Source organism: Entelurus aequoreus, linkage group LG14 (genome assembly GCF_033978785.1).
Source record: "Entelurus aequoreus isolate RoL-2023_Sb linkage group LG14, RoL_Eaeq_v1.1, whole genome shotgun sequence".
NCBI classification, from domain to species: Eukaryota; Metazoa; Chordata; class Actinopteri; order Syngnathiformes; family Syngnathidae; genus Entelurus; species Entelurus aequoreus.
In genome coordinates this window covers 20,261,314-20,285,953 of record NC_084744.1, presented here as the reverse complement: position 1 = coordinate 20,285,953, position 24,640 = coordinate 20,261,314, and the positions used below count along the sequence as shown (strand labels likewise).

General features: G+C 40.4%; 1 protein-coding gene across 5 annotated transcripts in view; it reads left to right on the top strand.

The window, feature by feature from the left end:
• Nucleotides 1-24,640, top strand: part of uggt2 (UDP-glucose glycoprotein glucosyltransferase 2) — a 109,402-nt gene that overhangs the window by 39,734 nt on the left and 45,028 nt on the right. For all 5 annotated transcript variants that reach the window (XM_062069172.1, XM_062069173.1, XM_062069175.1 and 2 more), the window contains exons 24-29: nucleotides 3,549-3,679; nucleotides 3,814-3,909; nucleotides 4,046-4,148; nucleotides 19,263-19,342; nucleotides 21,151-21,340; nucleotides 21,442-21,600. In XM_062069172.1, the coding sequence (XP_061925156.1) occupies nucleotides 3,549-3,679; nucleotides 3,814-3,909; nucleotides 4,046-4,148; nucleotides 19,263-19,342; nucleotides 21,151-21,340; nucleotides 21,442-21,600 (759 nt within the window). The remainder of the gene's footprint in view (nucleotides 1-3,548; nucleotides 3,680-3,813; nucleotides 3,910-4,045; nucleotides 4,149-19,262; nucleotides 19,343-21,150; nucleotides 21,341-21,441; nucleotides 21,601-24,640) is intronic.

Sequence of the window (24,640 nt, the reverse complement as noted above, 5' to 3'; positions counted from 1 at the left end):
CACAACCAGCTCCTTGGTCTTCTTCACATTTAGCTGGAGGTGGTTCTTTCCACACCATGTGACAAAGTCCTCCATCAGTGCTCTGTATTCCCCATCGTCATCATCCTCAATACACCCCATTATCGCAGAGTCATCAGAAAACTTCTAAAGGTGGCAGGACTCTGACTGATAGTGGAAATCAGTGGTGTAGATGGTGAAGAGGAAGGGGGAGAGGACTGTGCCCTGCGGGGCCCCGGTGTTGCTGACCAGCCTGTCAGACACACAGTCCTGCAGTCGCACGTACTGTGGTCTGTTAGTCAGGTAATCAACAACCCAGGACACCAAGGGGGCCTCCACCTGCATCGTCTCCAACTTCACACCCAGTAGTCCAGGCCGTATGGTATTAAAAGCACTGGAGAACTAAAAAAAAATGACCCTCACACTGCTCGCAGGCTTGTCTAGGTGGGTGTAGGCTCGGTTCAGCAGGTAGATGACAGCGTCCTCCACTCCCAGTCGGGGCTGGTAGGCGAATTGGAGTGGGTCCAGGTGGGGCTTGACTGTAGGGCGGAGTTGTTCCAGGACCAACCTCTCCATGGTCTTCATGACATGGGAGTTTAGAGCCACCGGCCTGTAGTCCTTCGACGTGCTGGGTTGCGTGCACTTAGGGATGGGGACCACGCATGAGGTTTTCCACAGTGTGGGGACTTTCTGCAGCCTAAGGCTCATGTTGAAGATGTGCTGGAGCACACCACACAGCTGTGGGGCGCAGGCTTTGAGCACCCTGGGGCTCACACTGTCAGGACCCGCGGCCTTGCCTGTGTGTAACTTATTAAGCTGTGCATTCACCTGTTCTGCAGACAGACACACTGGGGGGGTCTCAGGTGATTGGGGGAGGGGGGGTTCATCAAACTGAGGGTGAGGTGTTAAGTGGGGGGAGGAAGTCATCGGAGTTGGGGGGCTGTGAGGAGGGGAGGGGGGGTGGATTGGTTCCCTGAAGTTGTCAGGGGGCCGGTTGGCATGTCTTGGGGGGGCAGGAGCTTGTCGGAGCCACTGTGTCAAACCTGTTAAAGAACTGGTTTAGTTCATTGGCCCTCTCTTTGTCTCCGTCCACCCCCCTACCCCCTGACGGTTTGAGGCCGGTGATGGTCTGCATACCTCTCCAAACCGCCTATGGTTATGGTTATGGTCCGTTATGGTACTAAAGCTGTTGAAGATAGACAACTTTGCTATTGCAAATATTAAAATACCACTGCCGTTTGTTTCTGTTGGTTTAACATTTATCACTTTACCATTTTTGTTTGTACTGCCCATGTTTTCGGTACAGTCGCATTTTGAAGTTAGCGGCTTCGCTTTCCCGCAGATTTTTTTATGCATATTATGCGTATTACTGGCCTGAATTAAGCATTTTTAAGCTTAAACATGGACAATGAACTAAAAATATAAATACTACAGTGGTTTTGGCCACGAGATGAGACCAAACCAACTTTACCATTTTTGTTTGTACTGTCTATGTTTTTGGTACAGCCGCATTTTGAAGTTAGCAGCATCGCTCTCTCGCAGATTTTTCAATGCATATTATGCGTATTACTGGCCTGAATTAAGTATTTTTAAGCATAAACATGGACAATGAACTATAAGTATCAATACTACAGTGGTATTGGCCACGAGATGAGACCAAACCAATCAGCATACACTTTTCAGTATTGTGGCCACTGATTGGCTCAAGCAGCATTACAATATTGCATTAGATACAAACGTAGATTCCTTTTTTTTCATAATACATTTCTGTGTGGAGTTTGCATGTTGTCCCGGTGACCGTACGGGTTCCCTCTGGGCTACTCCGGCTTCCTCCCACCTCCAAAGACCTGCACCTGGGGACAGGTTAAGTGGCAACACTAATTTGGCCCTTGTGTGTGAATGTTGACTGTCTATCTGTGTTGGCCCTGCCATGAGCTGGCGACTTGTCCAGGGTGTACCCTGCCTTCTGCCCGAATGCAGCTGGGATAGGCTCCAGCAACCCCCGTCACCCCGGGAGGGACAAGCGGTAGAATATGGATGGATGGATGAATGGTATTAAGAAGATCCTAAAAAGTTGTTTATGTTCTAGCAGTGTAAATATTCGATTTAAAATGAAAAATTCCCACTTTGGAAATTCATTTATCACGGTCAGCCCTGGCACTAATTAACTGTGCCAGTTAATTATTTTCCGACCAGTGGCAGTGGTGTCCAAATCTCACCAAAATTGTTTCAAACGTTTGTTACATTTGTGCTGTTTTTTTAAACCATTTTATATTATTCACACAGTTATAAAGCAGTGATGGATATATACCTAATAGCCAAGCATAGTCTGTCACTGACATGACAGTGACATCATGAGGGGAAATTTAAATTATTCAAAGATGGGTATTGGGGGTAGTTATAGTGCGACACAGCTTATTTCCCTTTCAATTTGATACAGAGTGTCTCTTCTGACTGCCTCAAAAATGCCTCGTGTTGAGTGTGTTGGATCGACATCAGGTGTTTAACGAGGTTTGTGAACAAATATCATGCACAGCCTCTTGGCTGTTTGTGCCGCTGTAATTGCTCACACATGGCTCCGTTTACGATCGACCATCGTTTCAACAGACTTACTGACACAGCAGTGTACCGCTGTGCTTGCGCATTACGCTTTTTACCCAGGCGAAAGAAAACGTAGTTCCCACCAACACTGCGTATCATTTGGACAAGGTCTCAATAATTGAGTTACTTTCCACTGTGTAATAAATGATCGATATTTTGATATGAGAATTAATTTTGGAGGATAAAGATTTGGTATTGGAGGTAATAATACAAATGTAAAAGCATTAAAAAGTAAACAGAATATAAATCAAAGCTTTTTTCTATATAAATTGATCATGGCAACCCTAAACCTAATTTACAAAAATGTAAAATGTTTACAATGGTTTGAGTGTGTGACCCATGCAGGGGGTTCCATTTAGAGCAGGGGTGTCAAACTTTTTTTCATTGAGGGCCACATCGCAGTAATGGCTGTCCTCCGAGGGCTGATTGTAATAGTAAATACATATGAATTACTATGTATAATTGCCTAATGATATTATTACACAATTGCATAGGCAATCAATAAAACACTTCATCTTTCTTACTGAATGTATCCATTTCTTAAATTTACACAGAAATACTAAATGTACTGAATACAATTGCATGTCTTTTAAACTAACTGAAAATGTAAAAAGAAAAAACATTACATTAACATACAGTATATTCAAAATTTTTGCCAACATAAAATGAAAATATAGATATCTGCTTGTCACCCTGACCAATGATTTCAAGTTCTTCATATGTTCAGTAAGAAGGATGAAGTGCTTTATTGAAGTGCTTTATTGATGACTATTATTTCCAAGGTTTTGCGGGCCACATACAATGATGTGGAAGGCTAGATCTGGCTCTAGGGCCTTAAGTTTGACACATGCTTTTTTTTTTTTACAGCAAACAGCAACTCTCCACATGTTCATTCTGATGTGCACCACAACGTAACAAGTTATTTTTTGCACACGTGTCTTGTGCGTCAGATCCTTGGGCCACTCGAGGAGCAAGAGGAATTCACTGAGGAGGATTTCCAGTTGCTGGAAAAGATTACTCGAAGCGGCTCTGCAGACAAAGTCAAAGCCCAAGTTAAACTGATGAAAATGAAGCCAAAGCAGTAGGTTTCTTTTTTTATTATTTGCCCAGCAAAACTATTACACCTTTTGCTGTTTTTTAAATTTTTAATCCAAAAATATTGTTTTTAAAACACCTTGTTAACAGTTTGATGACCACAACTCTTTTTTATATTAGCGCCAGTGACCTGGTCATGAAGGTTGATACCCTCCTAACTGCAGCCCCCAAGGGAGAAGTCAGAAGGGATGTGAACTTTCTCCAAAACATTCACAGGTGGGCAATTGTGCTGCATTGCTTCTGCAGCCTGAGGGGGAAGTGCTCATTCGTTTATCCACTTTTCTAAGGTGGATTCAACTTTTTTTTTCTGTTTGGGTTGGCATTGTTAACCCTGTTTTGTTTTCCTTTTCAGTGTGCTCCAGCTCTTGCCACGTGAAAACGAAGTGTTCTATGATGTGGTGGCCATTGTTGACCCACTTACCAGAGCGGCACAGAAGCTGTCCACTCTGCTAATTGTAAGTTAATACTCTTCTCTAATATGCTACCCAAGAATATACAACAATTCTTCTCAACAAAAATATAATCTTAGAGAAAAATGTAATTTAAAACTTTTGTACGCACGTACAACACTTAAGACCTTCAGTATATCAGTATGTGGAATTAAATCATGGAATGGATTAAGCAAAGAAATCAAACAATGTACTAATATGATCTACTTCAAGAAACTATTCAAACTTAAAGTGTTTACAAAGAAGAAGAACCATGATAAACATTCTGAATTTATTTCATCCATGCATTCATTTTCTAGATAATCTTACTTATCTCACCATATGAAATATAACTTACTTCACTAATTATTATTTATGTATTTATTTATTTATTTTTAATATTAATACTTATGGAGTATATTGTGAATAAATTGAGAACAGGAAGTGAACAAAAGTTTTAGCAACTGCTATGTAAAGGAAAACCGGTAGGATTAAATAAGCTCTGCTTCTTCCTACTTCTTTTCAAACATGTTGAATAAAGAAACTGAAAATTGTGATGTATCATGTTGTATGCATGCATGTTTAAAAAAAAAAAAAAACTCAACTCAATATTAATGTCTTGGCCAGACAACAACAACATTTATGTATAAAATTGGGGAGTTGGTGGGTTGTTGGGGGTTGACTTTCTCAAAGGGAAATTTGCTTTATATATCTTTAACAGTAATAAAACAGGAAGGGGTTCGGAATAAGTTGCGGTAAAATTTCATATGATGCGCCCTGTCATTCAATAATTTATATTCGTATGTATTAAGAGTTTTCCCAAATGCTATAGTTCTAAGGCTGTCTAAAATGATGAGGGGTGACTTGAACTGAAGTTTCATGGTTTATTCTACAAAATAGGAGTAAGTACAAAAACCAAAAAACCAGCGCTGAAGAGAGTTACTAGCTGTCAAGAGGTCAAAGCAATGGTTGCCTGTCTTCCCATGTATTTGACCTCACATTTGCCCCGCCATGGTAGCAGCAATCAAAACTGAAACTTAACTTTTGGTGTGCCTAGTACTACACACTCCCCTCCACTCTCTCTCTCTTCAGGCCTGTACCTCATGACATCATTAATAATGACCTATGCATGAAAGTGCACTAATAATAAAACGGGGTGCATTCATTGTTTATCTTCTTCTAGCAGAATGAAGGCCAATTCTAATGTGTTCTTATTCTGCCAAAAGGAGTGAAAATATTCCTTAACACATGCGTCTCTGCCCCCATGGATGGTAGGCCCTCCGCACAGCACGTGATCTGCGTATCGCTGGTTTTTAAGATATTAAAAGGTCAAGGAAATAATCTTTCACTGTGTTTACTCTGGTCTAAGTTCCTCTATAATGACAGGAGTGTTGTAGTATTTTTATTGTATTTAATTTGTTGTAGAAATGTTAGTCTGCCCCACGTTGTGAACTGAACTGTGTGTGGTGTAGTTCCCGGGCCTCATTTGGCCACCATTTCAATAGCACTGTTTGTAATATACTCCTGCGTCGCGTAGCTTGCGTAGCGACGCCGTCTCGTCCCCTCCCCTTGCGTAGCTTCCAGCTAGGCTGGTGTGCACCACCAAAAAAATCTAAGGTTCGTGTCGCCGGCTACACAGAACGCAGAGCTGTGATTGGTAAGTTTTTGCCAAGAAGGGTCTCTGAACACAGGTGAGCAGACTTTGGGCTTGAAATGCACAAAGTATTGTATGAAAAAAACAACAGTAATCAAACATTTGCATGCAATGGATGGATGGATGAAAACTGATATTTCAGCAATAATCACGCCTCGGGTCTACTTAATATCTCCGTGGGCTCTAAAAAATAATTACTGAAGTCTGTTTTCCAGCTTTTTGTGTTGTTGTTGCGTACAGAAGAAGTCACAAAGTACGACACTCTTTCAACTTTTATTGCCACTCTTGCGCTAAAAACAGGTGTAATTCGGGACACATGTTCTTTCTCATACACAAGATTTCTCATTGTCCATCAATAATCTTTCAGGCAAAGTATATTTACAAAAAATGTTGAACTCCGAACATGACCATACAGATTAACACCAGCAAGTCGTTAACTTACAATAGTTAAACAGTTTTATTAACATGATAGCTCTCTCTTGTCTCGTGTCCCAAACGACCGAATAGCGTTGCAAATGATAATAGCGTCCTCTGCCGCGACTTGTTCAGAAGTTGCATGGTTCATCTTCGCAAAGGTATTTTCCTCTGGTTTATAAGTAAAACGTCCATTAAAAGTACACTAATAATAGTGAACGATTAGTTCCATTGTAGACAAAGATCTTGATGTTGTGGTTGTTGTCTATCTTCACTCTTCACAAGAAGGAAATACAGTAACTCGTCAACAACAGTTCCCCTTAGTGTTTTGAAAAATAATTACAAGTCTGGCGCCACCCCCCACGGAATAACTAAAAATCAAACAAGACACCGTCAGACGGGACGCAAACTACGTGACGCAAGAGTATACACAAGGCTTAAGCCCTTTAAAGCATTGATTCTAAAACTGTGGTACATGTGTAAATGTTCTGTTTTTGCATTGCGCATTGTTATGGTACACTCTTTTAGTGTATTTACGGTAATTCCCAGCATGCATTGCTCTATGCGCGGGCTCCGGTGTTTAGTCTGTTATGTGAACGGCAGTGGCCGGTTTGTTATTGTGTTCCCTCAGTAAAGTATACGTATAAAAATCAGAAGGTTGTCGTCATTGAGTTATCAATGGTAGCAGAGGATGTCTAACAACGCTAACTACAGAGTCCCTCCTGCGTTTGAAGAAAATAAGTCATATGAGAGCTGGAAAAATGAGGTTGAAATGTGGATACGTGTTACCGATCTGGATAAGGAGAAACAAGCATTAGCTGTTGCTCTCTCACTGAGGGGGAGAGCTAGAGATACAGCTTTGGAAATACCTCCTGATGATTTGAACAAAGATGACGGGATGAAGACCCTTGTAAAGGCATTGGATAATGTATTCTTAAAAGAAGAAAAGGACAGAGCTTATGATGCATACACGGACTTTGACAAGATTCGGAGAGAAAACGAAGTTTCCATGGTGGATTACATCGTTCAGTTCGAGCAGAGGTACAACAAAATGCGCAAATTTGACATGGTTCTTCCCGACGCTGTTTTGGCATTCAAGTTGTTGGATACAGCCAGTCTCGATGTTAAAGATAAACAGCTTGCGCTTACAGCTTGTTCAACACTTACATTTGCAAGCATGAAGTCCGCTTTAAAAATGATTTTTGGAGACAATGTGCAGCCGCCCACATGCAGCGGGGGAATTCACATGCGCGAAGATGTTGCTTTTTATGTGGATCAAAGGAAAAGAGACGGAAGGAAATTTCGTTCCCAACCCGACCAAAAGAGGGCGCCATTGACTGGCTCAAACCCACTGGATAGGTTTGGTAGAAGATCTAAGTGCGCTATTTGCCAGAGTACATTTCACTGGGCTAAGGACTGCCCAAATAAAGCTGAACATGTAAAAATGACAGAGGAAAATACAGAGACAGAAACAATTGAAGAGTGCAATGTTACATTGTTTTCTAAAGAGTCAGTTTCTGATGCTGAAATATTCATGGTAGAAGCCTTAGGTTCAGCTGTAATTGACACTGCATGCACCAGAACAGTCTGTGGTGAAAAATGGCTGGAGAGTTACATTCATACACTGAAGGAGAGTGACAAGAAAAAAATTGAAAATACACAGAGTAGAAGAGCTTTTAGTTTGGTGATGGACAAGTTGTTCATTCCATAAAAAAAGTAAAAGTCCCAGCAAAAATAGGACAAACCAGGTGCCACATAGAGACTGAGGTGGTCTCAGTGAACATTCCTTTACTACTAAGTAAAACGTCACTTAAGAGGGCAAAAGCAGTGCTTGACATTGAGAATGATAAAGCCACAATGTTTCAGAAACCAGTGCCTCTTGAGATTACATCCTCAGGACACTACTGTGTAAACATAGTGGACAGAGATTGCACAGCCACCCGTGAGAATGAAGCCCAAACCGATGAAGTTCTGGCCATAAGAGATGGCATGAGTAAAGATGAAAAACTAAAAGTATTGGTGAAACTTCACAAGCAGTTTGGACATGCCTCAGTTGATAAACTCAAAAAAATACTAATTAGTGCTGGAAGTAATGATGATGAGAGTGTTACTATTCTGAATGACATCGTAAGTAGCTGTGAAACATGTCTCAAGTACAACAAGCCCAAACCAAAGCCATCAGTTGGTCTACCAATGGCTTCAACATACAATGAAACTGTGGCATTAGATCTACACGAGCTAGAACCAAATGTCACCAGGTTCAGTGCTGGTAGCATTGTTACAACAAAAAAATCCAGTGAAATTGTGAGGCACTTTATTCATTCCTGGGTGAGTGTTCATGGAGCCCCATCTAAGATTTTTTGTGACAATGGAGGTGAATTCAATAATGAGGAAATGAGGGACATGGCTGAGAACTTTAATATTGAAGTGAAAACCACTGCTGCCTAGAGTCCATGGAGTAATGGATTGATGGAAAGACATAACCAGACCCTTACAGAGATCCTGTGAAAAGTGAAGAAAAGCAGTGTTTGTGACTGGAAAACAGCCCTAGATTGGGCCTTGATGGCAAAGAATACAATGCACAATGTGCATGGATTTAGTCCATACCAGCTGGTGTTTGGACAAAACCCGAACCTACCTTCTGTGCTGGTTGATAAACCACCTGCCCTGGAGGGCACTACCATGAGTAAATGGGTAGGACAGCACATTTCAGCATTACATGAAGCAAGGACAGCGTTTACTGAGGCAGAGTGCTCTGAGAGAATCAGGAGAGCTCTGCGCACACAGCTTCGCAGCACAGATGAATACTACGAAACTGAAGATAAAGTGTACTACAAAAGAATGGACTGCAATGAATGGAAAGGCCCTGGGGTGGTAATTGGACGAGACGGGGTGGTAATATTTGTTAGACATGGAGGCTCCTATGTCCGGGTGCATCGCTGTAGACTGCGCAAGGCCACAGATCACTACACTGACACGTCTCGTGACAGCCAAGAAAGCCAGACAGAACTTAATGCAGCAGAATGTGGCATTGAACATGTTGAAGATCTACCCAATACTGTATCTAGTGATGGAGACAGTGTGCCTAACACAGAGAATGCGGCAGGGAGCTCTAATAATGACAGAGACAGCAATGAGCACGATAATGATCCATCTGACAGACAACCTTCTATCATAAGAACAGACCGTAGTATGAATCTAAAGGCAGGACAATTCATTAAGTATGTGGAAAGAGACACTGGAATTTCACACACAGCAAAAGTGCTAGGTCGAGCGGGAAAGGCAACTGGAAAACACAAGAACTGGTACAATCTGGAGTACACTGAGCCAGTTAACCTCACTGGCAAGGTCAGCTGACCTTTCACAGGTTGACACACTGCAGATTCAGTCATTGGACAGGGTGGAACAGCCATCTGATCACGAGGATGTACTTGTTACAAAGGATGTGTCATTTGAATCAGCTAAACTTACTGAAATCAGTAACTGGGAGAAACACGGTGTGTTTGATGAAGTAAAAAACATGGGACAAAAATGCATTTCCACAAGGTGGGTGTGTACACTCAAAGACACACCAGACGGCATAGTTCCAAAAGCAAGGCTAGTGGCGAGAGGATTTGAAGAGCTAAACACAAAAGATCTCCCAAAAGACTCGCCAACATGTGCCTCAGAGTCTCTTAGACTACTCATGTCTGTGATATGTCAAAACCGATGGACACCCCACTCTATGGACATTAAGTCAGCATTCCTTCAAGGAAATGAGTTATCCCGAGACATCTATGTTCGTCCACCACCTGAAGCCAAGAGTGAGGGAACTCTATGGAAGCTAAACAAATGTGTTTATGGACTAAATGATGCATCACTGTACTGGTACAATAGGGTTAAAGAAACAATGTTGCAAACTGGAGGAAAGATGTCACAAATTGACCCTGCTATATTTTATTGGTTGGATAAAGATTGTAATGTGTCTGGGGTGCTTGCTTGTCATGTTGATGATTTCATCTGGGGTGGTTCACAGATTTTCACAACTGTAATCCCTCACCTGCAATCTGCCTTTCAAGTGGGCAGAGAAGAACATGACAGCTTTCGCTATGTAGGCATGGAGTATGTCACTGCAAATGGAGTAACATGTATGCATCAAGACAATTACAGACAGAATCTCCAGCCAATTCACATAGACATCTCCAGAGCCATGAGACGGGATGCTCTTTTGACTGAAAGTGAAATTGATGACCTGAGATCAAAAATAGGTCAACTTCTGTGGGTTTCCAGACAAAGTAGACCGGATATTATGTTTGATGCATGTGTCCTTGCAGCTAACATAAAACATGCTACTGTGCAGACTTTACATGACACAAACAAGGTGGTGAGAAAATTGAAATCAGAACATGTGACATTGAAGTTTCAGAACTTGGGAAAAGACAGTTCTCTAAAGCTAGTAGTGTTCTGCGACGCCTCGCTGGGAAACCTTACAGATGGAGGCACTCAAGGGGGACATCTCATTCTCCTGATGGATGAGGAAGGAAGATTCTCCCCTGTGTATTGGCAGTCAAAAAAGATCAGAAGAGTCGTACGGAGCACTCTTGCTGGAGAAACTCTTGCCCTTGCCGATGCTGTTGACAGTGCCATTTCTTTATCTGACCTTCATGCAGAACTTACCACAGGGAATGTATCACAACATGTCTTACGAATAGTGTGTGTCACTGATAACCACTCCCTTGCAGACGCCATCAAGTCTACTAAGTCAGTGACAGAGAAAAGGCTCCGCCTTGAAATAAGTGGCATCAAAGAACTTCTTCAGTGTAAAAGAATTCAACAGATTCTCTGGGCGCCTACTGGAGAGCAGCTAGCTGACTGTTTGACAAAACGAGGTGCATCTGCACTTCAGCTCCTAAAGGCACTCAGTGTTGGAGAGTGGAAACTGGAATAGAGACTATTCTTTTGTGGACAGTTTTTTTTGTATATGTTTTTTTGTTGATCACCATGTTCTTAAATTTTTATACTTATGGACATTAATAATAGACTGTGATTTTTTGTGTTAAAAAACTAAAAAGAAAAAGTGGGAGATTGTAAATGTTCTGTTTTTGCATTGCGCATTGTTAGGGTACACTCTTTTAGTGTATTTACGGTAATTTCCAGCATGCATTGCTCTATGCGCGGGCTCCGGTGTTTAGTCTGTTATGTGAACGGCAGTGGCCGGTTTGTTATTGTGTTCCCTCAGTAAAGTATACGTATAAAAATAAGAAGGTTGTCGTCATTGAGTTATCACATGTACCATGAGAGGTTTGCGGGCTCCATCTAGTAGTACACCGAAGAACCAGTTAATTAAATATTCAAACACAGTGTTAGTGTTCAAACTCTGTGTAATGTTACAGTGGCCAAAAATATTAAATATACTTGTTAAAGTTCAAGTTAAAGTCCTAATGATAGTCTCACACACACTAGGTGTGGCGAAATTATCCTTTGCATTTGACCCATTCCCATGTTGGGAGGTGTGGGGAGCAGTGAGCAGCAGCGGTGGCCACGCTCAGGAATCATTTTGTTCATTTAACCCCCAATTCCAACACTTGAAGCTGAGTGCCAAGCAGGGAAACAATGGGTACCATTTTTATACTCTTTGGTATGACTCAGCCGGGGTTTGAACTCACAACCTTCCAGTCTCAGGGCGGACACTCTAACCACAAGGCCACTGATCAGGTAAATAAAACCTATGCTTTGTTTTTAATGAATACTTAGGCCTACTTTGCTACTGTATTTTATTGTTGGTCTTTATGGTGGTACTTTGAGAGCCAAGTGTTTTTCTGAGGTGGTACTTCGTGAAAAAAGTTTGATAACCACTGCTTCAGCGTACTCAATGAATTATAGTTGTACCTCTATCTACGAGCTCAATTGGTTTCAAGACCAAGCTCGTGAATCAAAACACTTGTATCTCAAATCAGCGTAGCCCATTGAAAGGAAATTAAATCAATTTAATTAATACTTTCCCCTTAAAAACATCATAAATAAGCATGTAACATGCATTTTAAAAACTATTTGATAAGAAATATTGTTTGAAAAACAATAGAATATCATGTACTTACTACAAACCACTACAGTATATTTATGAAATAATGCAATGATATTGTACAGTATTTACCTTTGGTAACATACTTCTGCAGGTGTTTCCTACGGGCTGTTTGTTCTATAGATGCTGTGGCTGTTGTTGTTGTTTATGTTGTACACCGACGTTTTGGACTGACGGACCGGAAGTCAGAGTGCACAGCAGTGAATATGTACATTATGTATTTGCTCCAAGGGTAATGCTGGATTGTCCACTTTGTAAAGTTAGGAGACAGTACAAACTGAATCATGTCAGGCACACCAGCAGCAGCTTCTTCATATTTTCATGTATAAATGTCCGTCGTGAATGTGAGTGTGAATGTTGTCTGTCTATCTGTGTTGGCCCTGCGATGAGTTGGCGACTTGTCCAGGGTGTACGCCGCCTTCCGCTCGATTGTAGCTGAGATAGGCTCCAGCGCCCCCCGCTACCCCGAAGGGAATAAGCGGTAGAAAATGGATGGATGTCCGTCGTTTGGCGTCTTTGGCTGCATTACACGAAGGCTGGCTCCTGCTTCGTGTGATGGGGTCCGGCTTTGCTGCGGTCGGGCTGCCTTGCCAGGTCAGCTCCAAAGTAAAACATGCATTTTATGCTTTGTTTCTCTGACTTGCTGCCGCTTCTTCTTCTCGGTGCGCTCCTTTGGATTCGCTTTCACCCAAATTTATCCTCGCGACTTAAAGAATAACTAAAAAAATCAGAGAGAAAACTCATATCTCCAAATAACAAGTTGGTGCACTCTTAAGTTGAGGTACCACTGTACTCTGCAATTCAAATTGCAATTCAATTATCCAAAATGTTGATTTTTCAAAGTGAATAACTATCATTATTTGTATTATAAAATTATCTGTTGGTTTTTTTTTTATTATTATTATGGTTCTATGACCTTATCATGAGGCATGCTGTATGTTTTACCAAAAGTTTTAGTCACCAAATATGACATAAAAAAATAGGTGTATGTAATAATGCGCTTTTTGGAGGTCTGATATAATTTTTTATCTAGCCTTTGGTTAAATAGGGCTCGGGTTGACCTGCTGTGATATCAGACTACAACCTGTATATATTACACATGTGTAGCCATCCTGCTGACTCACCTCATAGTGCTAGATGAGGATTACCTTTTCTAAACTGTACTGTGGTAAGCTTAATTGTTGCACATTTAGTCAAATACAACATACCACTTTGTCAGAACAGACTTGGTGAAAGACAAGTAGGTATTTTCCATACAAATCCGCCATTTCTCTGCATTTTATTGTGCAGATGGCCCCGGCTTAATATGAAAATATGACTCACTTTCTTTAGACAGACCAAGTAAATCAGCCACCACCCGCAGACATTGTTTGCTATGTGCCCTCAGTACAGCACTGCAGTGCACAGTAGAAATCATGATAGCGGCATATTGACCACCTCTCAAAACCACTGAGTCATTGTTGATTTGACCTCTTTTAAATCATGTGTTTATTATATACGGCAGTCAGTAGGACTCTGTTGCAAGTGTTTGGCTCAGCAACTGGAAGGTCGGAGGATCAATACTCACTATATAGCTTGATTCAAAACAGACCAATAAAGCCACAGACGCGTTGTGGACCAAACATTTGGAGAGTCCGACAGCCTGCTGCCAATTCCTATTATAAGTCATTGAAAGCCCCACTTGCTTGTGCCTCATTTTTTTCAGGCCCCTCACTGACGTTTTTCCCCATCTGCTTTACCACACAACTTTATATAACATGGATTTAGTATACCGTAGTAAATAGTGGCCTACGCTTTAAATGACGCTGTGCCTCGATTAATTACCGAATGTGTCATCCACTTGAACAAATAAACGCCTCATCTCAAATAAACAAGTAACAGTTGCTGCCAGTGGGTTTCTGTAAATAGCTTTACTATGACATCTGATACCACCATGTGTCACAGTACACACAATATGACCCATTTGTACGAATAACAATTTTTTTAATGCTACTGATAAATTATAATGTTGTATCTGGATCTGTTTAATAGTATAACTATACGGTTAGAGTGTCCGCCCTGAGATCGGTAGGTTGTGAGTTCAAACCCCGGCCGAGTCATACCAAAGACTATAAAAATGCATACTTGCCGACCTTGAGACCTCCAAATTCAGGAGATTGGGGGGGGAGGGGTTGTTTGGGCGGGGCCAGGGTTAAGGGGGGAGTTTTTCTTTTATATATATATAAATAAAATAAATACTTGAATTTCAGTGTTCATTTATTTACACATATACAACACTCCTCTCTACTCATTGTTGTATTTGAAAGTGCAATGCTTTGCAGCCAGTAGCACAGCCTTTGAAGGAGCGTAGGTATGGGCAGTGTAATATTCTGGGTTGGAGTCAATAACCAGGCGAGGTGACGAAGTTACGTCTCTTTACTTCATACTTCAGAACCGACTCCCACACTTGCCATCAGGGTGCGTAAACCGTTGGCCAACCAAAAAGTAACCACAGAACACTAGACGGTATAGTGTTCTGTGGTTACTTTTTGGTTGGCCAAGCGGACGTGACGACAGGCTGTCCTCACTCAGGTCCGCACGGACCTGGAGGGGGCGTGCCTTAAGTCCGGCTGGAAATCGGGAGAAATTCGGGAGAATGATTGTCCCGGGAGATTTTCGGGAGAGGCACTGAAATTCGGGAGTCTCCCGGAAAATTCGGGAGGGTATGATAAAAATGGGACCCATTACCTCCTTGCTTGACACTTCAGCATCAAGGGTTGTAATTGGGGGTTAAATCACCAAAATCTATTCCCGGGCGTGGCCACCGCTGCTGCTCACTGCTCCCCTCACCTCCCAGGGGGTAATCAAGGGTGATGAATCAAATGCAGAGAATAATTTTGCCACACCTAGTGTGTGTGTGACAATCATGGGTACTTTAACTTTAACTTAATACAGTGGTACCTCAACTTAAAGGGGAACTGCACTTTTTTATTTTTTATTGTGTCTATCATTCACAATCCCTATGTAAGACAAAAACACGTATGTTTTTCTTTTTTTTTTCTGCATTTAAAACTATAAATAAATGTTAGTGAAAGTCAGCTAGCAATGAAGTCAATAGGAGTCGCTTTATTCCACCTATTCAGCGCTCTACAAACATCCACACACCTCCATCAACGTTTTATACACACACTGTAACTATATATGTAATGTAGTATCAGGCATATTCATATTAACATGAAATATTTACGTATTTTGCTCATTTTAAGCACTTGGTCGCTGTATTAATTTCACAGACCTATCACAACGTTCGCTTTTCCCTTCAACAACAAAAATCCTACTACTCACAATATACTTTGTGAGAGACAACAAAGACTACTTTGGGAAAAATGATGATCCAGAAACTTATATTTTTTAGCCTGACTATAAAGAGGGTGAGCAACAAGTTTGAGAAGGGTGTGTGCTAAACTGATGTAGCTTCAGTGAAACACTCAGCATCATGTAGCAGGATTGCTAAGCGCTGAACAAGATTTACAAGTTACGAACATAATAAAACAAACACTTACTGTACAATGTCTGCTTTCACTAGGATGCTGACCGATGGGGTTTTCATATTTTCCCGTTTAGATGAAGAAATATTCATAATCCACACAACGGGTTGGAAAAAAAGTTGCCACAAACGAGTGTCTTTTCATGTGTTTTTTTTCGCCATTTCCAAGTCTATGTGGAATATCAAAGTTTACCAACTTTTCAATTTATGGCCACAGCTTTCAACTATCCAGGTGAGAGGCATGATTTATCATCTAGAACAGACCTGGGCATTCTGCGGCCCGCGGGCCGCATCCGGCCCTTTGTGCGTCCCTGTCCAGCCCGCGTGAGGCCAATTATAAATTACAAAATAAATTTAAAAAAGTATCTATGTCGAATGTGCAATACAACGGTGCTGCTTTTGTTTTGAAAATCGTTATTTGTATTACTTCCGTGTGGACGTATGCGTATGCGTGATTGTGAGTGAATGTGAACAGCTGCAATCACAAATTACAAAATAAAGTTGAAAAAACATCTATGTCATGTGCGCAATACAACTGTGCTGCTTTTATTTTGAAAAGTATTATTTATGGGCGTGTGTCCGTGTGTAACCTGCGAGTGAAGGTGCACATGCAGCGACAAGTGATGCACGGTTTACACCCGAGACACTAAAAAGAGAAAAGTTGATGAGGAATGGCGTGTTTTCAACAAGACAGGGACTGCCAAGCAACGTTCCCTCTAAGGTGCGCGCCTGCGCAATTGCGCACTGCTCAAGCGTCCGCTGCGCACAGCAATTATATGCCGCGCACCAAATCAAATCCCATCTGAATTCTAAACAAAATAAACACATTTATTCTGAGTAATTTTGCAATGCAACTTTGAGTGACAGTGACAACAAGCGGCCCTAACGGTGTTCGTCAACACCGTTCAATTGAACACCGTTCAATTATTGTAACGTCTATCGAGATGCTTCGAGGACAGGAATTATATTGATCACTTTATTGAGCAAAACTGTTTATATTCAGACATAACCACACCAAAAACATGAGTAAAACACTTCTATCTCGAAAAACTAGTCATTTTCTGCCGTACAAACCAGGCCAAAACCAACTTGTCATCTGTCACCAACACGCATACCACTAAACCACTGGTGCGTTTATGGCCACACAAAAAGTCGGACAACTCAAACACCACACAAAGTTACACTATGACTCCTCAGTCATACGTGTGCTTATTTTACTGTCATTTATTATTAATGTTAATTTGTTTATATTAGTCATGGAATGCTGTTACACACACTATGTTGAAGTATTACTATTATTATTAATTATTTTTATTATTATTATTATTAGTTATCTTACGGTATACATCAAAAATAATATTGAGCAAAATGTAATTGAAATATTGTCGATGTGGCCCTCCAGCAGTGCTCGGGTTGCTCATGCGGCCCCCGGTAAAAATTAATTGCCCACCCCTGATCTAGAATTAACTTTTACCAACTCAGAGGGGAAGCAGCTGGTAACCGCCTTAAATATGTCAATATTGCAGCATAAGCTAGTTAGTGCTCTGTGATACCTGGTCAATATTCATGTCACGAGATGTATATCGAGTATTGTTGGCGGTTTTTGGATGGTTATTTAGAGGGCTTTGTGGTCAGAAAAATGGAGTGCCCATTGACTTATTTGTTAGCTGATTTTTGTGAACGTTTATTTATGAATTAGAATGCATAAAAAATGAAAAACATGTGTTCTTGTCTTGCATTAGGATTGTGAATTGTGATTCTGTCTTGCCTCTGGTGAGGGCGGTCGCATTTTTCTCCGCTCCCTCCTTCCCTGCTTGCTCTCTTCGTTTTTATCTTGTCTGAACTTTTATGTGAGGTTTTTTCCCTTGGACTCAGTCTGGACCCCCACCCGAGGGTCCAGCCTTAGACTGATATTTTTTTACTCTTCCCCCCTTTCCCAATATCACCTTTTTCCCAGCTTTTTTAAGGAGCGCCGTAAGTGGCTGATCCGTTGGCGATCCCGTCTTGTGTCCCTGTAACGTATGTCTGCTCTTAGTAGGTCTGTGCCGAAAATGAAATTTCAGTTCTTAAGTGTCTCGTACATGTTAAAGAATGGACAATAATAAAGCATCTTGAATCTTGAATAATAGGTAAAATTCCCCAAAAAGTGCAGTTCCCCTTTCAGAATGCCTCAACTGAAGAGACGGTAGTAACCAGACTGAAAAAGATGACGCTATCGGTGCTTCATTTTGGTGCTAAGTAAATGCAGTCTCATCCACACACAACACACGCTTAGTGATGATATTGTTCAATTAACATTCTTGTAAGCACTCATTTTAAAATGTATTGTTGACCTTAACACTCCAAAAGCTCTTGATAACACCGCTAACCAGTAGCCACAACAACAACACTTCCTCATTATGCACCAATTAGGTTACAGTAAGCAAGGTTACATTCACAAACCTCGGGAATGTATGGCCATTTAACTGCTAACCTAACCCCTAACTCTAATCGCTCGTGGTTACGGATGTGACTTCCCTTACCCGCCTTGAGTTTGAGTTTGAGTTTATTTCGAACATGCCAGAGGCTGTTCACCTTGGAGGCCTGCTGCATATATGGGTACGGCCTGGAGCGAGATTTTTACCTTTACAACACAAAAGTCCATTTTGCACGTTCTCTATGTTTTGTATTACTACAATAATTATTACAATTAATTGTGGATTTTAGTCCGTATTTTTTAATGCATCACTTAATTATCATTTTAGTTTAAATAATTTATATTTCATATAAGTGGAGTATTTCAATCGCTTGTCTATTTAACTTTAATGTCACAAAATTCCATAAGAATAAAAAGGTACCATTTGTCAAGTACCACTATGAGTTAAAATGTAAACAATACCCATCCTTACTCATGATACTTTAAATGTGTCTACTTTCTTGTAAACATAATAAATAATACCTACGGTACATCAGGAGGTTGCCTAAAGCCACAGTGGTTAATGCCAATCTTTTTGGACCGGCACTAATTAGAGACCCCTGCGGGTATTTGCTTTGGTATACCATGCGCACAATGACTATTGGAGATGCTGGGGTTCAATGATTAGCGGTGACAACTGGAACATTCAAGTATAAGTAATGTACACAATATGTTGTGATCTATACTATTTTACCTTTTTGTAAACAAAAATGCATTCGCGCAAATGATTGCTTCCTCTTTAATGAAACACCTTACCGCTCGTAAACACCTTGTACTCATTTTAGGGAAAAACAAACCTGGCTACTATGAGAGGAAATAGAGTATACTGTGTAAATCACATATTTCTTTTGGGAGTGTAATAAAAAAAAATTCTATTGTCTTCATCAAATGAAAACCTCCTGCTGCATTGAACCTTATGTTGCTGTGATAAGGACTCCCCTGTTTGTTTAAACACCTGCCCACTGATTTTTTTTTCCACTGCCTTTGCTCCTTAATTTTAACAGTCCTCTTTCCTCTGTGGCTTTCTGCAGGTGCTCAGTCAAGTGGTCAACTTAAAGCTGCGGTTGTTCATGAATTGCAGGGCCAAGTTGTCCGAGATGCCCCTCAAGAGGTAGGCTCGGCGCTCCAGCAGTAATTAGGTGTTCCCGTTAGGCTTGTTTGAGTGTCCTTGTATCGTTCACTGAGCATCTCTCCCTCTCTCCTCCACTCTGTAAGATTAAACGGATGCAATCTGCTTAATATCACCGCCTTATTGCTCTGGGCCTGCCATTGCATCTCTGAGCAAATTGCTTACAGCTTGCAATGCTGTGGTACAAAAACAACCAAACAAATCAAACACAAAAAAGAGAAGTGGTCTAATAACTTTTAGACAAACATGATGTCAGTGTAATAAATATGATTCCAATCCAATAAAATTAAAGAACAATTTATATTGGGAATAGTACTGAATAATACCAACATTTCCAAAGCAAAGATCACAACTCTACAACAGTTTTTCAAGCTTCACGCCAGCATTGAGTATTAAATGTATGTAATTTACACAGATTAGGTAAATATGTCCTTTTTAGTAATATCAGTTATTCCTCTAAAGCTGCCATTTGTAATTTTTGTATTTATTTACTTGTATTTGTTCCATTTTACTTCAGGGATTACCTATCGCTAAACAAAAACGACCAAAATGGACAAACATAAGGATATCATATTTCTTAGCTGCTTGACAGTTGTTTGATTATGCTGATTCCTTCAACACCATATCCTAAAAGTTTGCATTGTAACTCTTCCTCTGTCATTTGCCAACTGGCTAACAAACTTTGAGTGTGAGTATGAGTGACAGGATAAAAAGCTGTGACTTGCTTAGAGAGAAGTCATTTGGCACTAGGGGTGTCCTGATACAACTTTTCAACTTCTAATACAATACCAATATTTGAGCCTCGAATGCTGGCCAACACTGATATCAGCACAAATCATACATACTTTTGTTATTTTGTAGTGTGGAATGTTGGAAAAGACCAAACTATTATTTATAGTATGGAATGCTGGTGGACAGGTTTGTTACTAAATATTTTCTAATATGTTTCTGCTTTGTAGACTTTTATCTATAAGTAATATGTGACTATAATTATTTGATACTTGTTTTTATTGACAAATGTGTTTAGACTGAGAATTTTTAGACTTAGAATTTTAGATTGTAATATTGTTCAATTAACGACACTTGTTACATAAGTCTAGCTCGTGGGCTGTTTTGTGCTTAGCTGTTGCGTAGCTGCTAGCTCCGAGTAGTGGTTACCTTTGTGAATTACTTTACTAAAATACAACAAAAGATTAACCTTGTGTGCTTATTTGGGGACATTTAGCTGTTAACTGGCTGTCGAACTTTGCACAAGTAAACATGCTGCAGGACGACGTGTAGTGGAGCGCTTAAATCAGAGATTTTAGATGCAAGCGGATAAAATCTGATTTTCTTTGCTCATATCAGTCTGATATCTGATATCAATATCAGATCAGGGAACCCCCTGTTGGTTTATATGGTAGTTATAATTCCCTAGATCCTGCTTAAACGGCTCATCTTTTTCCGGACATTTTTCTACGGAGATATCAGAAAGTTTTCTATTCCGATCAATGTATGTGGCAAAAGACCTGATATTGGCGATATTGTGCAATCATTGTGTTGTTTGTATAGTGTTTGGGAGCTCACATGAGAAACCAAATGAGCATAAATATTAGCCTGCAGAAAATGATTGAGAATGCTGCACATGTTGCCGTTATTGGCTTATCATATGGCCGCGATAGAATTAATGGATCACTTTGAATATGAACACTGCTGTCTTTGAGAGTAGACTCTTGCACAACATGTTATCACTTTTCATGCTTTTGAATGCATTTCTTGAAGCATTGACATATTCCTCTCCGTCTCTGCAGCTTTTACTCCTTTGTGTTAGAGTCTGACGTCACCTTCTTAGCCAATGACACTGTGTCTGCTGGCCCTGTGGCCCGCTTCATAGAGCTCCCAGAATCTCCTCTACTCACCCTCAATATGATCACACCTGAGGGCTGGATGGTGCAGGCCCTGCGCAGCCCCTACGACTTGGATAACATTCACCTCCAGGAGGTACTGAGTTGCCTCTTTCCCTCCCCGCATCTTTTGACCAAGACACCTTTCATTAACCATTTCTTTTTGTGTTTTGCTATACAATTGGGTTGTCTCTCCAGGTGAGCGGGGCTGTAACCGCAGAGTATGAGCTGGAGCACATCTTGCTGGAGGGTCACTGCTTTGACCTGTCAACTGGCCAGCCTCCTCGTGGTCTGCAGTTTACCTTGGGCATGAGTCGAGACCTGCTCATGTATGACACCATCGTTATGGCTAACCTGGTCAGTGACCCAATCAACTTCATGACTTATCAAGACAGCAGACTTGTAACATGTTTGAATAGATAGTAGGGGTGTACCAAATAACTGATATGACATCAGGGTATCTGTGCGGTCTTAAAAAGTCTCAGCTTCCCCTAAAATGAAAAAAAAAAGTGGTCAAATATATACTTTTGTGTTTACATTTAATTGACTAAATATGCACTAGAATGAGAATCAGCTACTTTGGCAATAGCTAATGCGACTTTCTTTTCATTCTTTGTGGTAATGTCACAGTGCATTAAACAGTGTTGAAGCTGAGCGTCAGTGGGGAAACATAGAGTGGGTTGTTCCACTGCAGCCAAACTAAGCAATCATTGGATAAATGATCTGCTTTGTCTCTTCGGACACTCTCTGGAAGTGTATAAAAAGTAGGCTTGGCCTTAGCTGGCCTGGACGCAGAGCTTCCGCATGATGATTGGATTATCTGTCTCAGGCTGAATCTCTTTTTGATTGACAGCAAAATGAGCGAATCAGCGATAAACCACTGCCAGAGCAGTTTTCAAGATGGATTGTTGATATGTTGATATGAAGAATTTTACAATCTCCTCAGCAACATTTTCATTGTAAAATTTTGCATATTGATATCTTTTGTCTGTTATTGGAGACTGTACTCGTGTTTAGAAAGTAGCTGAAATAGAGCTTTGTCTACTTGAAAGAGCAGCACTGGCATGAAGGCATTGGATTCATGAATGTCAAAGAGCAGTGAATACATTCATATACTTTCCAAGCAACTATAGGCCTTATGTCCTTCATATCTTATTTTTTTTACCGGTATGGATGTAAAATAGGTCTTAAATTGTATTTAGTATGTTCTTTTCAAAAAGATTACTTGTCAAAACCTTCAGATACCCTGGAATCAGAAATCAGTTTTATTTTAAAAGATGTGAGCGCACCGTACACGGGTCCCAGTATCTACTGAAATGTAAAATAACACTGTTGATTACCCGATTACAAACTTAGAAGTCAGTATCAGTTCTTGTCTGCTCAGTGTAACGCTCTCTGTCCCTCCCTAGTCATGTGTGTAAATGTTCCTGTCTCGCTTCTCGTGAAACTGCAGAGGGACTTGTCACAGTAACATAAACAAACAAGAGGGGAAAACAAAATGTGCGACACCGACACGAATAAGTCAAAAAAGATATAGATTGTACAAGCAGAAGGGAACATTTAATAAAACTGTTGTAATATGCAAATACTGTAAAACAGCAATGAAGTACAGCAGTGGCACCACTAAATCTCACCACGGACTTGGTGTCAAGACATGGAGAAACCTCGCGATGAAAAGGCTAGTAAAGCTAGCTATAATGACACGACCGGACAAAGACACAGATAGTCAAGGCTTCTCTTAAGCGAAAATTGGTCATAACTCCACCCAAGGTAACAGCCTCCTCAATAGCCCATTTTATTTTTAAAGACTTGGGATCGTAATGTGTCATGAAAAATGAGGGGCAGGATAAATACTTTAGAGCCTTGGCACAAAATACCAAGTCAACAGCATTATACCAATAAATGTGTGCCAGAGCTGTATATTACAGTAAAGAATGAAGTTTAATTTGTGCCAATTGTGAAAACTGAATGTTATGTCGTTCATTGTATATTAAATGTATTGTGTTAAAAAAGCAGAATGACATGGTTCTTTATATCATGTCAAAAGCAACATGAATATCTGTTGGCTGATCTTCTGTAAATTGTATTTACTTGAAGATAAACAGTGCCACATTAGTGGAAGTAATCTAGATATGTTTATAAGGTAATATGAAAGTACGAGATTGCATCGAATCAAATCGGATTAAATCCTGCCGAAACGAATACCGATACATTTTAAAATGTATTATTTCTGAGTCATATTGTTTTCCATGTATCTAGATATGTATCGAATTGTCTCACCTTGGAGAGATGTATCTGTCATGAATCATGATCTTTTTGGGTTGTATTCTTCCTGTGTTTGGTTTACGTGTTCAGCGCTTCTTCCTTTTTTATTTGCTACTTCCTATGCTGTTTTTCTGTCTTTGCATCCTGGGGTCATGCCTTCTGCGGACATGCAAGTCTTATGACAGCACACCTCCAATGGATACATTACTTAAGGACATAAACTTTGTGGCTATAAAATAGTAATTAACAATTGGTGGGTAATAGGGTTGTCCTGTTACCAATTTTTTGGTACCGGTACCAAAATGTGTTTTGATACTTTTCAAAATAAAGGGGACCACAAATAATTTCATTTTTGGTTTCATTTTAACAAAAGATCTTACAATACGTTGAACATATGGTTCTTATTGCACTCAAAGAACAATTTTAGAAGATTAAAATAAAAATTAAAAGGCATTGAACACATTGAGTTTTTCTTGTTGCATTTAAAGAACAATTTACAATTTTATATATTATGTTTAGCCTGTCATAATCTAGGGTTAGGTTGGAATAGAAGAGTAAGTGGCTTCATGATTTATGGTTGCCACTGTTGGTGAAGTGAAGTGAATTATATTTATATAGCGTTTTTATCTAGTGACTCAAAGCGGTTTTACATAGTGAAACCCAATATCTAAGTTACATTTAAACCAGTGTGGCTGGCACTGGGAGCAGGTGGGTAAAGTCTCTTGCCCAAGGACACAATGGCAGTGACTAGGATGGCGGAAGCGGGGATCGAACCTGGAACCCTCAAGTTGCTGGCACGGCCACTCTACCAACCGAGCTATACCGCCCGACAAGTTGGTCTGTGCTTTAAAGGGGAACTGCACTTTTTTTGGAATTGTGCCTATTGTTCACAATCATTATGAGGGACAAGAAGACAAAAGTTTTATTTTTTATTTATTTTTTTCCCACTTTCTAACATGTAAAAATCAGCTTGTTCTTGGTGGATAGCAATGCAGCTAATGGGAACAATCACTGCAACCAGTAAATTACTTTCAAAACCGTCAAAAATACCTCATTTACGTTCCGCAACTTGTACGATTACCATGCTGTAGCGACGTTGTTATTGTAAGAGCGAACACAGAGGAACTCTTTT